The sequence below is a fragment of the Lycium barbarum genome, chromosome 11 (assembly GCF_019175385.1).
Source record: "Lycium barbarum isolate Lr01 chromosome 11, ASM1917538v2, whole genome shotgun sequence".
NCBI classification, from domain to species: domain Eukaryota; kingdom Viridiplantae; phylum Streptophyta; class Magnoliopsida; order Solanales; family Solanaceae; genus Lycium; species Lycium barbarum.
This window is the reverse complement of record NC_083347.1, coordinates 4377345-4392991: the sequence shown is the minus strand read 5'-3', so window position 1 is coordinate 4392991 and position 15647 is coordinate 4377345. Positions and strand designations below refer to the sequence as shown.

Genomic DNA, 15647 nt, shown 5'->3' with positions numbered 1-15647 from the left:
CATATATGAAATTTCATCATATTATCATGGAGCCATCTAGAAGTCTAAGCATAAGCAGATATAAAAAGCTCCTAATACTCCTGGTACTGAAAAGAGATCAGTGCGGTAACCTACTAACCCTCTCGACCTCACACCCTCCTATCAAGGGTCATGCTCTTGGTAAGTTGAAATTGTGTCTCCCCAAGACTTTTTAAGCCTATCTCTCCCACTCCTCGGGCTAACCTCTCATACCTCCTCATTGGAGCATCTACGCATCTCCTTTGCATATGTCCGAATCATCTCCACCTCCCCTCACACAACTTATACAATCAATAATATACTCTTTTGTTATATTATATTTGTAGTCTAATCATTCTTAGAAAATTATATACGTTACCAATATAAAATACTGTTACTTATACTCTATTTTTGCAAGTGATAATCCTGTAATTTATTACTATAAAGTTAGAAATTCTATGATGGTGACTATTCGTTACAAAGTGAAAAAATGACAAGACTATTTGTGAATTTTAAGCTATCTTTAAACAATCAAAAGCAGTAGCCTTGGCAAGATATTTATCAAAAGCAGATCCCACCGTTGAGTTGACCAGCATTCACTCACTTCAGCTTCAGGGTTGTTGCAGATGTTGCATAAATCTGGAAAGAATCCACAAGAGGGGTTTGGTCAATCCAAGCTTCTTTCCAGAACTGGATCTTGCTACCATCTTCTACCTTTAGTTTGAGATTTGCCTCCAGCATTAGCCAAAGGCCCTAATGTCTCTCCATACTCCAACTCCATAAGTTTCTATGACTGACTACGTTGTGCACCTTGGATTTGTTTCACCAAACTTGGCCTTTATTACTTCCTTCCATAGAGCAGTTTCCTCGCCATTGTATCTCCATAACCATGTCATCATTAGGCATTTATCTGCAAACTCAAGATCCTGATTCCCAAGCCACCCCTCTTCTTGCGGAGTAAGACTCTTTCCATTTCACCAAGTTATAGCCCTTTCCATCTTTACATCCCTGTCACAGAATTTCTCCTAAGTTTGTCCAGTCTTTTGATCACATTGGAAGGTAAAGGAAAAGGGACATCACATATGTGGGGAGAGAATCAAGAACAGAATTACTTCGGGTGAGTCAACTACCTATGGATAGATATTGGGTCTTCCACCTAGTTAACTTTTTCTCAGTGTTTTCCACTATGCTGTCCCAGATCTCCCCTGCTTTCCTTCTAGGTAGTTGGTGCATTTAAAACTGCAATTAGTTCTTTGAAATTATTGACATCATTTTTACATTTGTGCCCGAAGACAGAGATATCCTCATAGAAATATCAACTGATAATTGCTTGCAAGTCATTAGTTCAACAAGTCCAGGTAGTCGTGTCAGGTTCAAGTTATATAGGTGACAAGTCACCAAATCTGAAAAAATAGAGGCATCCCATAAGCACAACATTAACATCATCCTAAAGGTTCTGGAGAAGCCTCGAGAACATAGCCAATCATAAGTTACTCCTCTGGAGATCACTCTTATTCTCATTTTTGAAGTTTTAGCAGGTGGTGACACTCAGTTGTGTATATCATTTCATTTCAACAATCTATGTAAAATGGGAAGTGTCACAAATTTTACCTTTCATTGACCAGATCTTAACAATATTCCGCAGCTAGCAATCCGATATATACCAGAAGGATAGAAGTCCTACAACCATCACAAACCAGCTGATAAGCTCAAAATCCTAGTCCAAAGTATTGTTGACAACAGATGTGAAAGACATTACTTTGCCACCATCTCCATCTTGGAGTGGTAATGCGGTTAAAAGAGTAACTTACCACACTGAGTACTTCATTTCGGTGACCATCTTTCAAACTTATAACTTAACATGGAATGAAACATGAAGGAAAACTTAAGGAAAACTTATACTTGTTCATATCACGATGATAAGATGGGTAGAATCAAGTGAGAAAGGAAATACATTAGTCTTCAGATAAAGATAAATTAGACGAATGTTACAAACTCATTTGCAGGTATTCATTATTTATAACTAAAAGAGCAGTTACTTTGGTTTACCATGTAAAGTGCGCGTCAAATATTTCATGTACTATCCTTGTGTATCTTCTCATTGCCAGCATCAATAACATGGAGAATTCCATTTATTCCTCTAGCCACTATGAGTGGACTACCATCAATATTGCAGGCCAAACTTACAGTGTAAAAGGATTCGTCTTTCTGATCTACAACGTACATCGAAAGGCCAAAAGCTTCTTAAGCATTCGAGATGACATATGTCTTAACTACAAAATGCAACAACTGAGAATTTGCAGCTTCTTACATCTTCATCGATATAAGACTGCAGCACAGCAATAACACCACCTTCGGGACATTGGTATCCAGTAACCTGACAAACTAGCAGAAAATTAAAAACATATGAGTCCTGAGTATACTGAAGCTAGCACTCTGATTCTTCTGTTATTGTTATCTTCTTTCAGTTCCGCATGTTTTTGAACAATCCTCAGATGACATGAGAATTACAGTCCCAAGAAAAGTCACCTTCTTTGGTTGGCTAGTGTGTCATGAAGCATGTCTAACGCTAGAAAAATTGAAGAGAAGGGGTTGGATAATGTGCAGCAGATGCTACTTGTGTGAGAAAGCTTGTGAATCTGTGAACCATATTTTTGTGCATTGTGAAGTTGCATGTCCAGACACATCCCTAAAGAAGATCTGGAATGCCATTCCTCTTAGCATAGCTTGGACTAAATGGAAAGAAAGTTTGAAGACAAAAAGAAGCAGTTGCAGTCTGTGAAATATACTTGTTTGCGCAACCTGTACAATTGGAAAGAATTTAGATGACATGCTAGACTGCTTAGGTTTCTAATGTACTCTAGCCTGCTCTTTCTATGTACGTTCAGTATCATCTTGATAGTTTTTTTTTTTTTTTTTTAAATAAAAATAAAACCTAACCTTATCCAAAAAAATAAAATAAAATGGCACGATCTACACCAAGAAAATACACCTCACCTCATTTACAAGAGCATGCACCTTTCCAGATTCTAAATTTATCTTAAGCAATAAATTCTTTGCATCATCTATAACTCTCAGGTTTGATTAGAAATACAACAAGATATATAATAACATAACTCCACAATGTTAAGAGATAGTACAAGATTTACAGTTTATACCCAATTCTGAAAATCATTATCTTGGCATGGACAGTTATAATAGTAAGTTAAACCAATAGGGAATTATTATTATTATCAATCTGTTCAACATGTGGCACTGCGGAAGTGTGAAGAAAGAAACAAATAAAAAACTGTCAACCATTACAGCATATAAGGTAAGTTTGAACAAGGCCATCCATTCTAAGTACAAAAGACATTTTAGTTTGTTATGCATCAATGGATCTACCAAGATAAGCATAAGAGCAATTGTAGGAAACAAAAGGCTTTTTTGTTGGATTTTGTTAGTCAATTTGTACTCTTTTTCTTTGACGGCATTAAAGATCCCACCACTGGCTCTCACACCCTATAGGTACTAACGCCGTCAAAGAAAAAAGAGTACAGATTGACTGACAGACTTGAAAGAAGGCAAAAAAAACGATGTGAAGTCTCACCGTCCAGCATAGCCCTAATTATAGCCCCTATTACTAGTCTCTTTGATTTAGAGAAAGCGATCATAATGGTCCTTAATGTATTGAGGTTGGACTATTTGAGTCCTCCGTATACACCGTATAATCGAACGGTCCTTGATGTATAAGATAAATTCATTTTAGTCCTTTATATATATACAACATAAGTGAAATAATCTTTAATATATATATATATATATATAAAAAAAAAAATTAATCCTTTATATATATCATGTAACTGAAATAGTCTAAAAAATAATCATTTTAATCCTAAACCGTAAAAAGTAACAGTGCAAATAAAAAAAATATGTTAAGTTTAACCAGCTGTTCACGTGAGGGAAGCAAAAACTATCATTTTTCTTGCTTTCCTTATAACATAATTTTCCTCAAGGCATAGTTTAGTTATGCCTTATGGGGCAAAACTTTTCCTTAAGGAACTATGCCTTATGGGGCAGACTTTTAATTAAGGCATAATCAAAAGTATGTCCCCATAAGGCGGAACTTTTCCTTAAGGCATAATTAAAAGTTTGCCTTGAAATGTAAAAATAAATAAATATATATATATATATATATATATATATATATATATATATATATATATATATATGTCTCAAGGCAAAGTCTGCCCCCTCCGGTATAACTTTAGTTTTTCCTTAAGGATTGTATGCTGGATCCGGCATACACTCCCCCAACCCTGCCTTGTGAAATTATTTTTTTATTTTATGCCTGAGCGGGGATTCGAACCCAGAACCTCAGGTATCCAAGCGAAGTGCAAAACTTAAAGAACACAAATATGAGGGGCAAAAATTAAAGACCACCCCAAAAGAAGGGCAATCCGTGCAAAAAAAATGAAACTTAACAGGTTTTTTTATTTATACCGTTACTTTTGAGGTTTAGGACTAAAATGATCACTTTTTTTATACATTAAGAACTATTTCGTACATGTCAAAAAAAAAAAAAAACTATTTCGTGTGTTGTATAGATGATGGACTGAAATGAATATTTTTTCTATACAGTAAGACTATTTTGATTATACGGTATATTAATGGATTAAAACAGTCCAGCCCTCATACATTAAAGACCACTTTGATGTGTTTTCGTCGGATTAACGTATGGATATTGGGATCATATTATATTTGAATTCGCGTCAGAAAATCGGAAGATAAAGTGCTTTCTAATAATCATTGTTGAATTTTTTAGTACATTTTGGACGTGAATTGGTTGAATTTTAATAAAGAAAATCAAATCAAGTTTCAAAAACGTACGATTAGAATTTTGTGACTAAAATTTGAAAAATTCCTAAAACTTATTTCTCTACTTGAAATGGCAATCCATAATAAAGAAAAACAATACTAAGATCGGGTAGAACAAGGTAAGCACCAAAAAAAAGTTACTAAATAACTTAGAAAGATAGATATTACTCCTATGGATCGGGTAAAGCTAGGTAATCGCCTATAAGTCCTTTCAGTAGTATGTTGTGTGTTAATATAGTAAAAGAATCATACAGGTTGGCCATTCCTTTTGTACATATGTACTACCCAAAATATGTTTGAGCAAGTAGCACAACGAGAAAAAGTAGAAGAAAGAAACCGCAGTTGCATAGAAACTTTTGTATCAATGTACCATTGGATTTCAACACCCACATATGTTAGAGGTTTCTTGATATTCTATTGTATTATATTTTGCCATCATTATGGGAAGATCATTATGTTGACCAAATCAAGCATCCTCGATTTTTGGCACAGCCTCTGCATTTATTGGGTTCCTTGATATTGTATTGTATTTGCCATCAGTAAATGGAAACTCAATATGTTGGCCAATTGAGCATCGTTTATTTTTGGCATAAACTCTGCATTTCTGAAATATGATTACATTTAATCTACTCATATTCACACATTTTAAGCATGGTTTGTGTCCTACCTTAACCTTATTGCAAGCATGAGCCAGTACAAAGATCAATCTAGCACATACACAAACTTGGAGGCAGAGTTCTAAAAGTTCTTTTAGCATGCCACTCATCAACACATACATCAGGGGAAAAGGTCGATCAGGAAAGTAGGCCAATTCAGACCACAAACTAAGATTAGTATCAACAACTTAGTAACAATCTCAGACCTACTCAAGGCCCCACTGAGTTTTGGCCACTATCGAAAGCCATAATTACAGCATTATGTCCAGCACTAATAATACAAGTTAATTCACTAGCACAGCAGGAGACAGATGTTCTGCTCACAGTCAAGAAGTTGCTACTACATCCCAGCGCCATATAGTCCCATCTTCACAGCAGCTAAGTATGGTGCTGAAGAATAAAGACATAATTAGTTAATGCACAGGTTGCAAAAACATACGCAAAGATGCAGTTAAAGTGATTATGGATCTTAACCTTCCATCGAAGGACATGGCAGTCTGTCTAATTGGTAATTTAGATTGAACATGAGATAACCTGCAAAAGTCAAGCACAAACACTTGAAATCCAAAGCATTAAAATGAGGACGATCAGAAACTAGGGAGCAGTGCATCGACAGAGATCAACCTTGCAATCAGAGTTGGTGGGCTGCTCTGTAGGTCCCAGACAAAGATCTTCCCTTCTCTATTTCCTGTTAGATAAAGGTCAAAGGATGAATTCAAGTTTGCTTGGAGAAACCAGAAAATGGATTGAAAAACTTTTCCTTTGTATTCTACTGGGGCTAATACTAGATAATCTTGATTACCCTCTGGGTTACAAGTTACTTCATACCACACTTGGCAACACCAGACGGTCTTACACAAGCAGTAACATTTAATTCCAGATTTGAGCATTATCCAGTGATCAGCCCACTAACAGAAAAAATGTTGAAAAAACTCGTTAAGCAGATACAAGATTTTGATTAGCTATAAGAATTACCTATAGCTGCTGCTTTGTAGTGAAAATCACATGAATACTTGATAAACCATATATCGCACTCTGGGACAGGATACTTTTGGAGGATGTCAACGGTACCCTAAATGTAGATCAATATACGTTAGGAAAGTTTCCTATTTAGAAAATATTTATCAAAAAGACAGTCCCAAACATGACTAGACTAACCTCTCCAGGAGACTGTTCTTTCATCTTTGGTTCCCATAGTACAATTTCATTGTCAACACTCTAGTATTTCCAACAAAATTCACAGATCAGTATAGGAAAATTATGAAAAGTACAGGAAATTACTGAAAAGACCATCTGTGGTCAAGAAAGAAAGCTATGCTATGTTTCTCCAGAGGTTCCCAGGTTATTCTGATTTCCCCTCTCTGAATTCAGAATAGTAAATCTCTCCCAAGAAAGGAAGCTAATGCCAACCAAGAATTCATAGAACAGAACTATTTTTAATAGGTTCATATAGCAGAACAGTTGGAAAAAGGAAACCACTCAGGCAGTAAGCAGGTCAATCCATTTACCTTGGACAAGATAAAATCACCAAGCCATCGGTTACAGTCAACGTAGTTGTTATGGACTGAAGCTATGAATATCTGAAAGGATTAAAAGGAGGTTACAGAAAGAAAAAATCTCCAACCAAAGTTTCAGAAGGAAAAAGGCAGGGAAGGAGAGAAGCAACAAGACAATACTCACGGGAAACTGAACATATTTTGTGGGGAACTTGGAAGGAAGATCCGTCCAAGTAAACGATTTCTCAACATATGTCCAGAATTCTGCAGCACAAGCAGTTCATAAGAAAAGAAATGTCAGCTCAAATATATGTTACTTCATTTTATGTTTTCAAACTTGTGTAACCACTGCGCACCAGTGGAATAGATGATGCAATACAAATCTGATCCACAGCCAACACTACATCCTCCTAGCAGTAACAACAGTACAGTATTCGCTGATATGTGTGACTATGAATGGGGTAGTAAAGTAGTCTAGATACCGAGCATTGTCAACATCAGAATTTGTTAATGTCTAGGATAACTGCACGCTGATTCATATTTCCATCTAGGTAGTTGGTGCATTTATAACTACAATTGGATCTTTGAAATTATTGACTTCATTTCAAGACTTGTACCAAAGACAAAGATATCCTCATAGAAATATCTGCTAATAGATTAATGTATTCCATGTTGTAGATTGGGTGCAAGTCATTCGTTTAACAGTCCAGGCAGTCATGTCAGGTTCGGGGTATATCGGCTACAAGTCACCAAATCCAAAAAAGTAAAGGCATACAGTAAGCACAAAATTAACACCATCGGAAAGGTTCTGGAGAGGCCTTGAGAACATAACTAATCACAAGTTGCTCCTCTAGAGATCACCCTTTTTTCTCTTTTCCAAAGTTTTAGTAGGTGATGAAACTTAGTTGTATATCATATGTCATTTCAACAATCAATGTATAATGGAAGTGTTACAAATTTTACCTTTCATTGACCAGATCTTAACAGTGTTATCCATTCCACAGCTAGCAATGCGATATATATCAGAAGGATGAAAGTCCTACAACCATCACAAACCAGAGGATAAGCTCAAAATCTTAGTTCCCAGTATTGTTGACAACAGATGTGAAAGACATTACTTTGCCACCAGCTCCATCGTTGGAGAGGGACTATAGGTAGCAGAGTAACTTACCACGCTAAGTACTTCATTTCGGTGACCCCCAGCACCAGCAAATACCAAAATGCATATTCCAGTATGAACATTCCACAAGCGAACCGATTCATCCTGAAACACTCGTGATCATTAAAATATGCCAAGTGAAACAGTTGCAAAATTGACTGCTAGTCTACAGACATCTTGCAACAGTAAAAAAAAATTTCATGCCATTTTAGAGGAAAATACAATTTTCCTTTTTGAGGAATGGTTAAGAAAGAAAGAGAAGGATACTTAAGGAACATACTTTGCTGGCTGATATTACAAGAGATGGTTTCAGGGCTTGAGTCCTAATTTCGTTTATTGAGTCTCCATGCCCAACAAAGCTCTGTTCAATCATAAACAGGTAGATTAACAAAGGTGAATAGACACATGCTATTAAGTCAGCATGTAACTAGTTTCAAGAGCAGCTTTATCTTTCAAGTTTGTATTGTTAATACAACTCAACATGGAACTAATCGTGACTGAAAACTTAACTTGTTCATATCATGATGAATAACATGGATTGGATCATGGAAGAAAGAAATACTTTAGTCTTCAGCTAGAGATTAATTAGATGGATGTTATGAACTCAGTTACAGATATTCATTATTTATAACTAAAGGAGCAACTACTTTAGTTAACCTGTAAAATGCAAATGAAATATTTCATGTACAAGACCTTGTGTATCTTCTCATTGCCAGCGTCAATAACACGGAGAATTCCATTTATTCCTCCAGCCACTATCAATGGATTCCCGTCAATATTGCAGGCCCAGCTTACAGTGTAAAAGGATTCATCTTTCTGATCATCAAAGCACATGGAAAAGGCCAAAAGCTTATTAAGCATACGAGATGACATACGTAAAGTACAAATGCAACAACTGAGTACTTGCAACTTCTTACATCTTCATCAATGTAAGACTGCAGCACAGCAATAATACCACCTTCGAGACATCGGTATACAGTAACCTGACGAACCAACAAAAATTTAAAAACTTATGAGTCTAAGCTATCGGCAATTGGCATACAGTAGAAATGCATACTGAAGTTAGCACTCTGATTCTTCTGTAATTATTATCTTCTTTCAGTTCCATATTATTGCAAAATTCTCAGATGAAATTATCTACATCAAGAAAATACACCTCATTTACAAGAGCATGCCCCTTTCTGATTTCTGAATTTATCTTAAGCAATAAACGTTTTGCATCATGCATAAGTCTCAGGTTTGATAAGAAATACAACAAGGTGTATAATGGCATAACTCCACAACATTAAGAGATAGTACAAGATTTACACTTCATACCCAATTCTGAAAATCATTATCTTTAGCATGGACGGTTTATTGTAAGGTAAAGCATATAAGGTAAGTTTGAACAAAGCTGGCCCACCCATCCTAAGTGCATAAAGACATTTTAGTTTGTTATGCATCAACGAATCTACCAAGATAAGCATAAGAGCAATTGCAGGAAACAAAAGAGGTCCTTGAACCATCAAAATTAAAGCAACTTGCAAGTCAATTTTTGGCACATTTCAACTGAAACGAGCAACAGGTGAGCTAATATCGACCTTACAACAACAACATACCCAGTGTAATCCCTCAAGTGGGGTCTGGGGAGGGTAGAGTGTACACAAACCTTACCCCTACCTTGGGAGGTAGAGAGGTTGTTTCCGATAGACCCTCAGCTAATATCGACCTTGAGGCATTAAAACAAATAGACAGACTGAAAGAGTTGGTTTTTTGTTATGTGATAGAAAAACTCATGTGTTGGATGATTTCCTATTACTTGGAGCCAAAGGATGCTCAATTAATTGGAGCCAAAGGATGCATTGCTTGGAGCCAAAGAATGCTAAGATGTGGAGGAGAATTGAAGAGCTCATGTAGCACACTTGGAGCCCAAGTCATTTTATGCCTATAAAATGAGAGGCAATTCTTCCTTGTTTAGCATCCCAAAAATTCATAAATCCTTTGTAGTGAGTAGAGAATTGAGACAGCAATTCTCTTAGGTGTAATTGGGATCTCTCCCCTTTCTTTGTTAATAATATAAAGGTAACTATTCTCTGGTGGATGTAGGATCATTTTGATCTGAATCACGTTAAATCTTGTGTTCTTTCTTTTACATTTCCGCTAACACAGACCAAGATGGATTTTTTTTTATTCTACCTAAATATTACATCTTTTCTGTATCACATTACCAACTTAACAAGTAGCAGTAAATGCCCCAAATCACATGTGTTCTGTACTTCACAGCCCTAATTGAAAAGCAGAATGTGAAACACATCCTAAAAGAATGAAAAAATTTAAACTGTCATACTAATTCATGAAGCCAACAAGCACAAGAACAACAACAGCAGTAAAGCTTCAATCTCAAACTACTGGGTCGGCTATATCCGTACCCATTAACCCGTTTCATTTGAGAACTCAATTATTTTATTAGCGTTACTCCCGAAGGTAACACACAAATCGCTAACCAAACCAAAAATCGGTATAATTTTACCAATCCCCTAAAGGAAAAAGGAGGAGGAGATTAAATACTCGATTCCCGCCGACAGCAGCAAAGAGATTGAAGTAGAGAGAGTCGATGAAATTGAAGACAATGGCGTACAATGGGCGCTTGTCTTCTTTTTTGTTGTTGTTCTTCTGCTTGTTGCGTTCTTCGATTTTGTACGTCATTTTGTATTTGTTTTTGTTGGTCGGCGTTAGCGATCCCACCATTGGCTCACACCCTATAGGTATTTTCGACATTGTTCTCTGCTTACTCTGGCGCCGCAGGTTAGAGAGGACAGAGAAACTGGAAACAGGACTTTTTTCTCACTCGTTTTATACCCCTCTCACTCTTTCTCTATTTTCCTTTTTCGCCAAATTTTTAGTATTTAGATTCTATGCTTGGTTTAGTAATAATTTTTGTAAGGCAATCTAATAAATTTATAATTTTGATGAAAAAGAATCATTCAGCAATCATTTTTGTGTAAATGAGGCTAATTAATCTGAACTGTCTGATTAATTAATTAAAAAATCATATGTCTAGATTGAGTCGAGGGTCTATCGGAAACAACCTCTCTACCTCCCAAGGTAGGGGTAAGGTCTATGTACACTATACCCTCCTGCACCCACTTGTGGGATTACACTGGGTATCTTTGTTGTCGTATCATATGTCTAGATTATCGGTAATACTTGTGAAATGGAAACCACGACAAACCCTTAAAGCATGAAAATTTTAAACTTCCATACTAAGTCATGAAGCCAACAAGCACAAGAACAACAACACCAATGCTTCAACCTCAAGCTAGTAGTAACAACAACAATAACGTACCCAGTGTAATCCCACAAGTGGGGTCTGGGGAGGGTAAAGTGTACGCAGACCTTACCCCTACCTAGTGAAGGTAAAGAGGTTGTTTCTTATAGACCCTCGGCTCAAGAGAAAGCATATCAAAGCAGGTCAGAAAAGGAAATGACGGGAAACCTCAAACTAGTAGTATATGCTCAAATCAGTCTCATGAATTCTTGTACTTCTCAGCCCTAATTGAAAAGCAGAACTCAAGATAAATCCCAAAAGAATGAAACTTTAAATTTTATACTAAAATCATGAAGCCAACAAACACAACAACAACAACAACAACCCTTCAACCTCAAACAAATGGGTCGTCCATACCCATACCCGTTAACCCTTTTCAATCCAGAAAGCTGACATAAAAATCTCTAACAAAACCAAGAATTAGTATTAAAAAGAAAACCCCACTCAGCAGAACAAAAAAAAAATAGAATTTTAACAAACCCCCAAAAGAAAAACAAGAACGATGAGATGAAATACCCGATTTCCACCAACAGTAGCAAAAACATTGAAGTAGTTAGCATCAATGAAGTTGAAAACAACTGCATATAACGGCCTTTTGCCTTCTTGAAGTCTATTAGTAACTCTATACTCTTTTTTCTTTGACGGTGTTAAAGATCCCACCACTGGCTCACAACCAATAGGTACTTTCGACATTGTTGTCTGTTCACTCTATGCAGTTTAGAGACCAAAAACTGGAAATTCTATGTTTTTGTCCGTCCAGCAAAGCCCTTTTTATACACCTTGCTGTGTCTGATTTATGTATTAGTGTTCATTAAATTTTTTGGATTTGCACTTTGAGTTAGACATTTGAAAATAAACTGAAAGTCCAAGTAAGTTTTAAAAAATGTATTTGGAAATTGAAATTGTGTTTAAATATAAAAATTTCATTAAAAATTTGTGATTAGAATTTGAAAATTCCTAAAAGTTATTTTTCTACTTGAAATAATAATGTATAAAAAGAATGCTAATTTTGACATTGGTTAGAACAAAGATGATCACGAAAAGGAATTACTGAATAACTTAGAAAGATAAATAAGAGTATCTCCTGTTGATGGATTTAGGTTCTCTTTCAAAAGTAGTTTTCTGTCATTTGTAGAGCTTGAGGGATTCTTAAAGGGCAAGCATATTCAGAACTGATACGTTATGGTATTTCTATAATTTTTTATTATGGAAGATATAATTTTTTCTGAAAAGTTCGCCATGATATATTCTTCCATGCATAATATCAGGAAATGGATTCAAATTTTTTATTGCTACTTAGTATTAGCAATAAGTCTGAAGAAGCGTCTAACAATATCAAATTTAGATATCTGTATCCTATCAAAGTACTGAACAACAACAACAAACCCAGTGTAATCTTACAATAGTGGAGTCTAGGGAGGGTAAGATGTACGCAGTCTTACCCTACCTGAATAGGGAGGTTGTTTCCGATTTACCCTCGGCACCCCTCCTCCTTTATTCAGGCTTAGGACCGGCAATGTGAGTGAGCTCACACAGGCAAAGCTTGTCAAAGTACTAAACATGACATATATATATTTGGAATAGATTTCATTTTGAGAAAGTTGAAAGAAGACAGATCTCATCCAAAGTTTATATACATCTGTTCTTTCTCAATGCATTTCTTTAATCTTTTCAATGTCTTATTTTATAATTAATTAACTATCAGCTATTTAGATTATCACTTTACCAGTAACATCCTAAATTTGCCATCTTAATAAATAAACCTTAAATAGACAAAATTTAAAATATTCCACAAGTCTTAGTTTGTATAAGCTGTGTATCCACCAAATAGCATATGGAGAGACCTGGTTGTCTATCATTTTTTTCAGAATCAGAGACTATTCTGCAATTACAAAAGTGAAAAAGGGACTTTGTGAATTTTAAAGGGTTATTTTTGACAAACTAAAATACAGTATTTTGTTTTTGTCACCACTTGACTATATATAGAGACCTTATCAACTTCTTGGAAAAAATTTAAGCAATGGCTTCAAATATCCTTCAACTCCACCATGTCCACCTTCTTCCTCCAAATCCAAATTATTCAATAATTCCACTCACAAATCATATCCATCTAAACAAATTCACAATCAAATGCACTTCAAATTCAATACCTGAATCTTCACAACCTGAATTCTTAACCCCATCACCTAACTCAGAAACAACAAATAGCCCAGAAAAATTCCCTATAGAAAAAAGAAGAAAATCTGAAATAATCCGTGACAGAAAATCAAGAACTGGGCTTATAAAACAAGAACCACCAAATTTCGAAATTGGGTGGAAAAGAACAAAGCCAATACCTTTAGAAAAGCCAATTGGATATCAAATAATGGATTTTCTTGAAAAATTGGAAGAGTTAATGGCTAGAGATTTTGGGTCAACGGTATTATTAGCTAAAGTTGGAGAAATAGTTGCAGAAAGAGTTAAAGAAGAAGCAGAAGTGTTGAGGGAAGAAGGGAAAGTTGAAGATAGAATGGTGACTGAATTGTATAGAGTATTGAAGTTAATGGAAATGGATTTAGCTATGGTTAATGCTGCTAAGAAAGAAGAGACATTGAATGAAAGACTTGAACAAGCTAAGGCAAGGTGTAGACAAGCTATTCTTGTTGCTAATTCTTTTTGAGAGATGGAAAAGCTCGAATCTTTTAATAATTTCTAGTAACATTTGTAGTGCATTTAAGTATGATCATGTTTGAAGGGGAGACTTTGGTGTATCTAGTAAAGTTGATGCCATGTAATCGTGAGGTCACGGGTTCGAGCTGTGGAAACAGCCTCTTGCAGAAATGCAGGGTAAGGCTGCGTACAAAAAGACCCTTGTGGTCCGGCCCTTTTCCGGATCTCGTGCATAGCGGGAGTTTAGTGCACCAGACTGTCCTTTCATGTTCGTGTTTGAGTCCTGCAAATGAAAATGAAAACCTTTCGGGTTTGAATCCTGTAAATGAAAATGAAAATGAAAACCTTTGATAAGGAGTTTTTACCCTCTTACCCCCTGTTTAGATGGTTGTTTCCCATGGTTCGTTAATGTATTGTTTTCATCGATATCATGTTTGTGTTCATTGTTCTTAAAATTACATTGTATGGTGTTGTAAATCCATTATAACTTCGTTGGTTATATAACCATGAAAAGGCTCAATTTGGTGGATTTTTGCGTGGTTACTTATTTCATTTATCCATTATATCCCTACTTATTTTTTGGGGGAAATTGGAAGAGTTAATGGCTAGGGATTTTGGGTCAACTACACATGGGCGGAGCCACCTTAGGCGAAGGGTGGTCAGGTGCACACCCTTCGCCGAAAAATTACGCGGTGTACATAGATTAAATGGTAGCGATTATGAGTATATATTTAATTTTGCACACCCTTCCCCAAATTCCTAGCTCCGCCACTGCAACTACATTATTAGCTAAAGTTGGAGAAATAGTTGCAGAAAGAGTTAAAGAAGAAGTAGAAGTTTTGAGGGAAGAAGGGAAAGTTGAAGATAGAATGGTTACTGAATTGTATAGAGTATTGAAGTTAATGGAAATGGATTTGGCTATGCTTAGTGATGCTAAGAAAGAAGAGACATTGAATGAAAGACTTGAACAAGCTAAGGCACGTTGTAGGCAAGCTATTCTTGTTGCTATTTCTTTTTGATGAGGTTTTGTTGGTGGAAAATGGAAAGCTCGAATCTTTTTTTAATAACTTGTAGTAACATTTGTAGTGCATTTAAGTATGATCATGTTCGAGTTTGAGTCCTATAAATGAGAATGAAGACGAAAACCTTTGATAAGGAGTTTTTACCATCTTAACCCCCTGTTTGGATGGTTGTTTCCCGTGGTTCATTATCGTGTTGTTTTCATTGATACCATGTTTGTTTCCATTGTTCTTAAAATTATTTTGTATGATGTTATAAACCCGTTGTAACAGCTTTATCGGCTAAAGTGGGAGAAATAGTTGCGGAAAGAGTTTAGAAGAAGCAGAAGTGTTGAGGGAAGAAGGGAAAGTGGAAGATAGCATGGTGACTGAATTGTATAGATTATTGAAGTTAATGGAAATGGATTTGGCTATGGTTAGTGCTTCTAAGAAAGAAGAGACTTTGAATGAGAGACTTAACAAGCTAAGGCACGTTGTAGACAAGCTATCTTCTTGCTAATTATTTTT

The 15647-nt window shown here is 35.8% G+C and overlaps 2 protein-coding genes and 1 long non-coding RNA gene across 8 annotated transcripts; 1 reads left to right on the top strand and 2 right to left on the bottom strand.

Moving 5' to 3' along the window:
* Positions 1-405: 405 nt before the first annotated feature.
* Positions 406-3731, bottom strand: LOC132616637 (uncharacterized). 5 transcript variants are annotated; one of them, XR_009573310.1, is made up of 4 exons: positions 3587-3731; positions 2047-2799; positions 1609-1677; positions 406-1400 (listed from the first exon to the last, which is right to left on the bottom strand). It is a non-coding gene; the product is annotated as an uncharacterized LOC132616637 (long non-coding RNA). The 5 variants fall into 5 exon arrangements; XR_009573309.1 differs by lacking the exon at positions 3587-3731 and having other exon boundaries at positions 2047-2210; positions 2309-3579; XR_009573308.1 differs by lacking the exon at positions 3587-3731 and adding an exon at positions 3156-3579.
* A 1847-nt stretch (positions 3732-5578) lies between these two features.
* On the bottom strand, positions 5579-12499 carry LOC132617017 (polycomb group protein FIE1-like). 2 transcript variants are annotated; one of them, XM_060331861.1, is made up of 13 exons: positions 10713-11246; positions 9083-9148; positions 8859-8981; positions 8446-8526; positions 8178-8270; positions 7970-8045; positions 7191-7270; positions 7019-7090; positions 6669-6728; positions 6486-6582; positions 6135-6198; positions 5985-6044; positions 5579-5900 (listed from the first exon to the last, which is right to left on the bottom strand). In XM_060331861.1, exons 1-13 carry the CDS (start codon positions 10920-10922, stop codon positions 5837-5839), a joined length of 1146 nt encoding a protein of 381 aa, XP_060187844.1. In that variant the 5' UTR covers positions 10923-11246; the 3' UTR covers positions 5579-5836. The 2 variants fall into 2 exon arrangements, with proteins under 2 accessions (XP_060187844.1, XP_060187845.1); XM_060331862.1 differs by lacking the exon at positions 10713-11246 and adding an exon at positions 11989-12499 and having other exon boundaries at positions 5643-5900.
* A 973-nt stretch (positions 12500-13472) lies between these two features.
* LOC132617018 (protein CHLORORESPIRATORY REDUCTION 41, chloroplastic) lies at positions 13473-14493 on the top strand. Its single transcript, XM_060331863.1, has one exon. The coding sequence runs from the start codon at positions 13493-13495 to the stop codon at positions 14129-14131; it is 639 nt and encodes a 212-aa protein (XP_060187846.1). The 5' UTR covers positions 13473-13492; the 3' UTR covers positions 14132-14493.
* Positions 14494-15647: the final 1154 nt, after the last annotated feature.

Bases quoted from the DNA above. Each gene is read 5' to 3' on its own strand.
- LOC132617017 (XM_060331861.1), bottom strand. From the start codon at position 10,922: ATGTCGAAAATACCTATAGGGTGTGAGCCAATGGTGGGATCGCTAACG. The intron at 9,149-10,712 runs GTATTTAATCTC...TTGGTTCGTCAG, and splicing joins CTGCTGTCGGCGGGAATCGA to GTTACTGTATACCGATGTCT. The intron at 8,046-8,177 runs GTAAGTTACTCT...TGATGGTTGTAG, and splicing joins GAAATGAAGTACTTAGCGTG to GACTTTCATCCTTCTGATAT.
- LOC132617018 (XM_060331863.1), top strand. From the start codon at position 13,493: ATGGCTTCAAATATCCTTCAACTCCACCATGTCCACCTTCTTCCTCCA.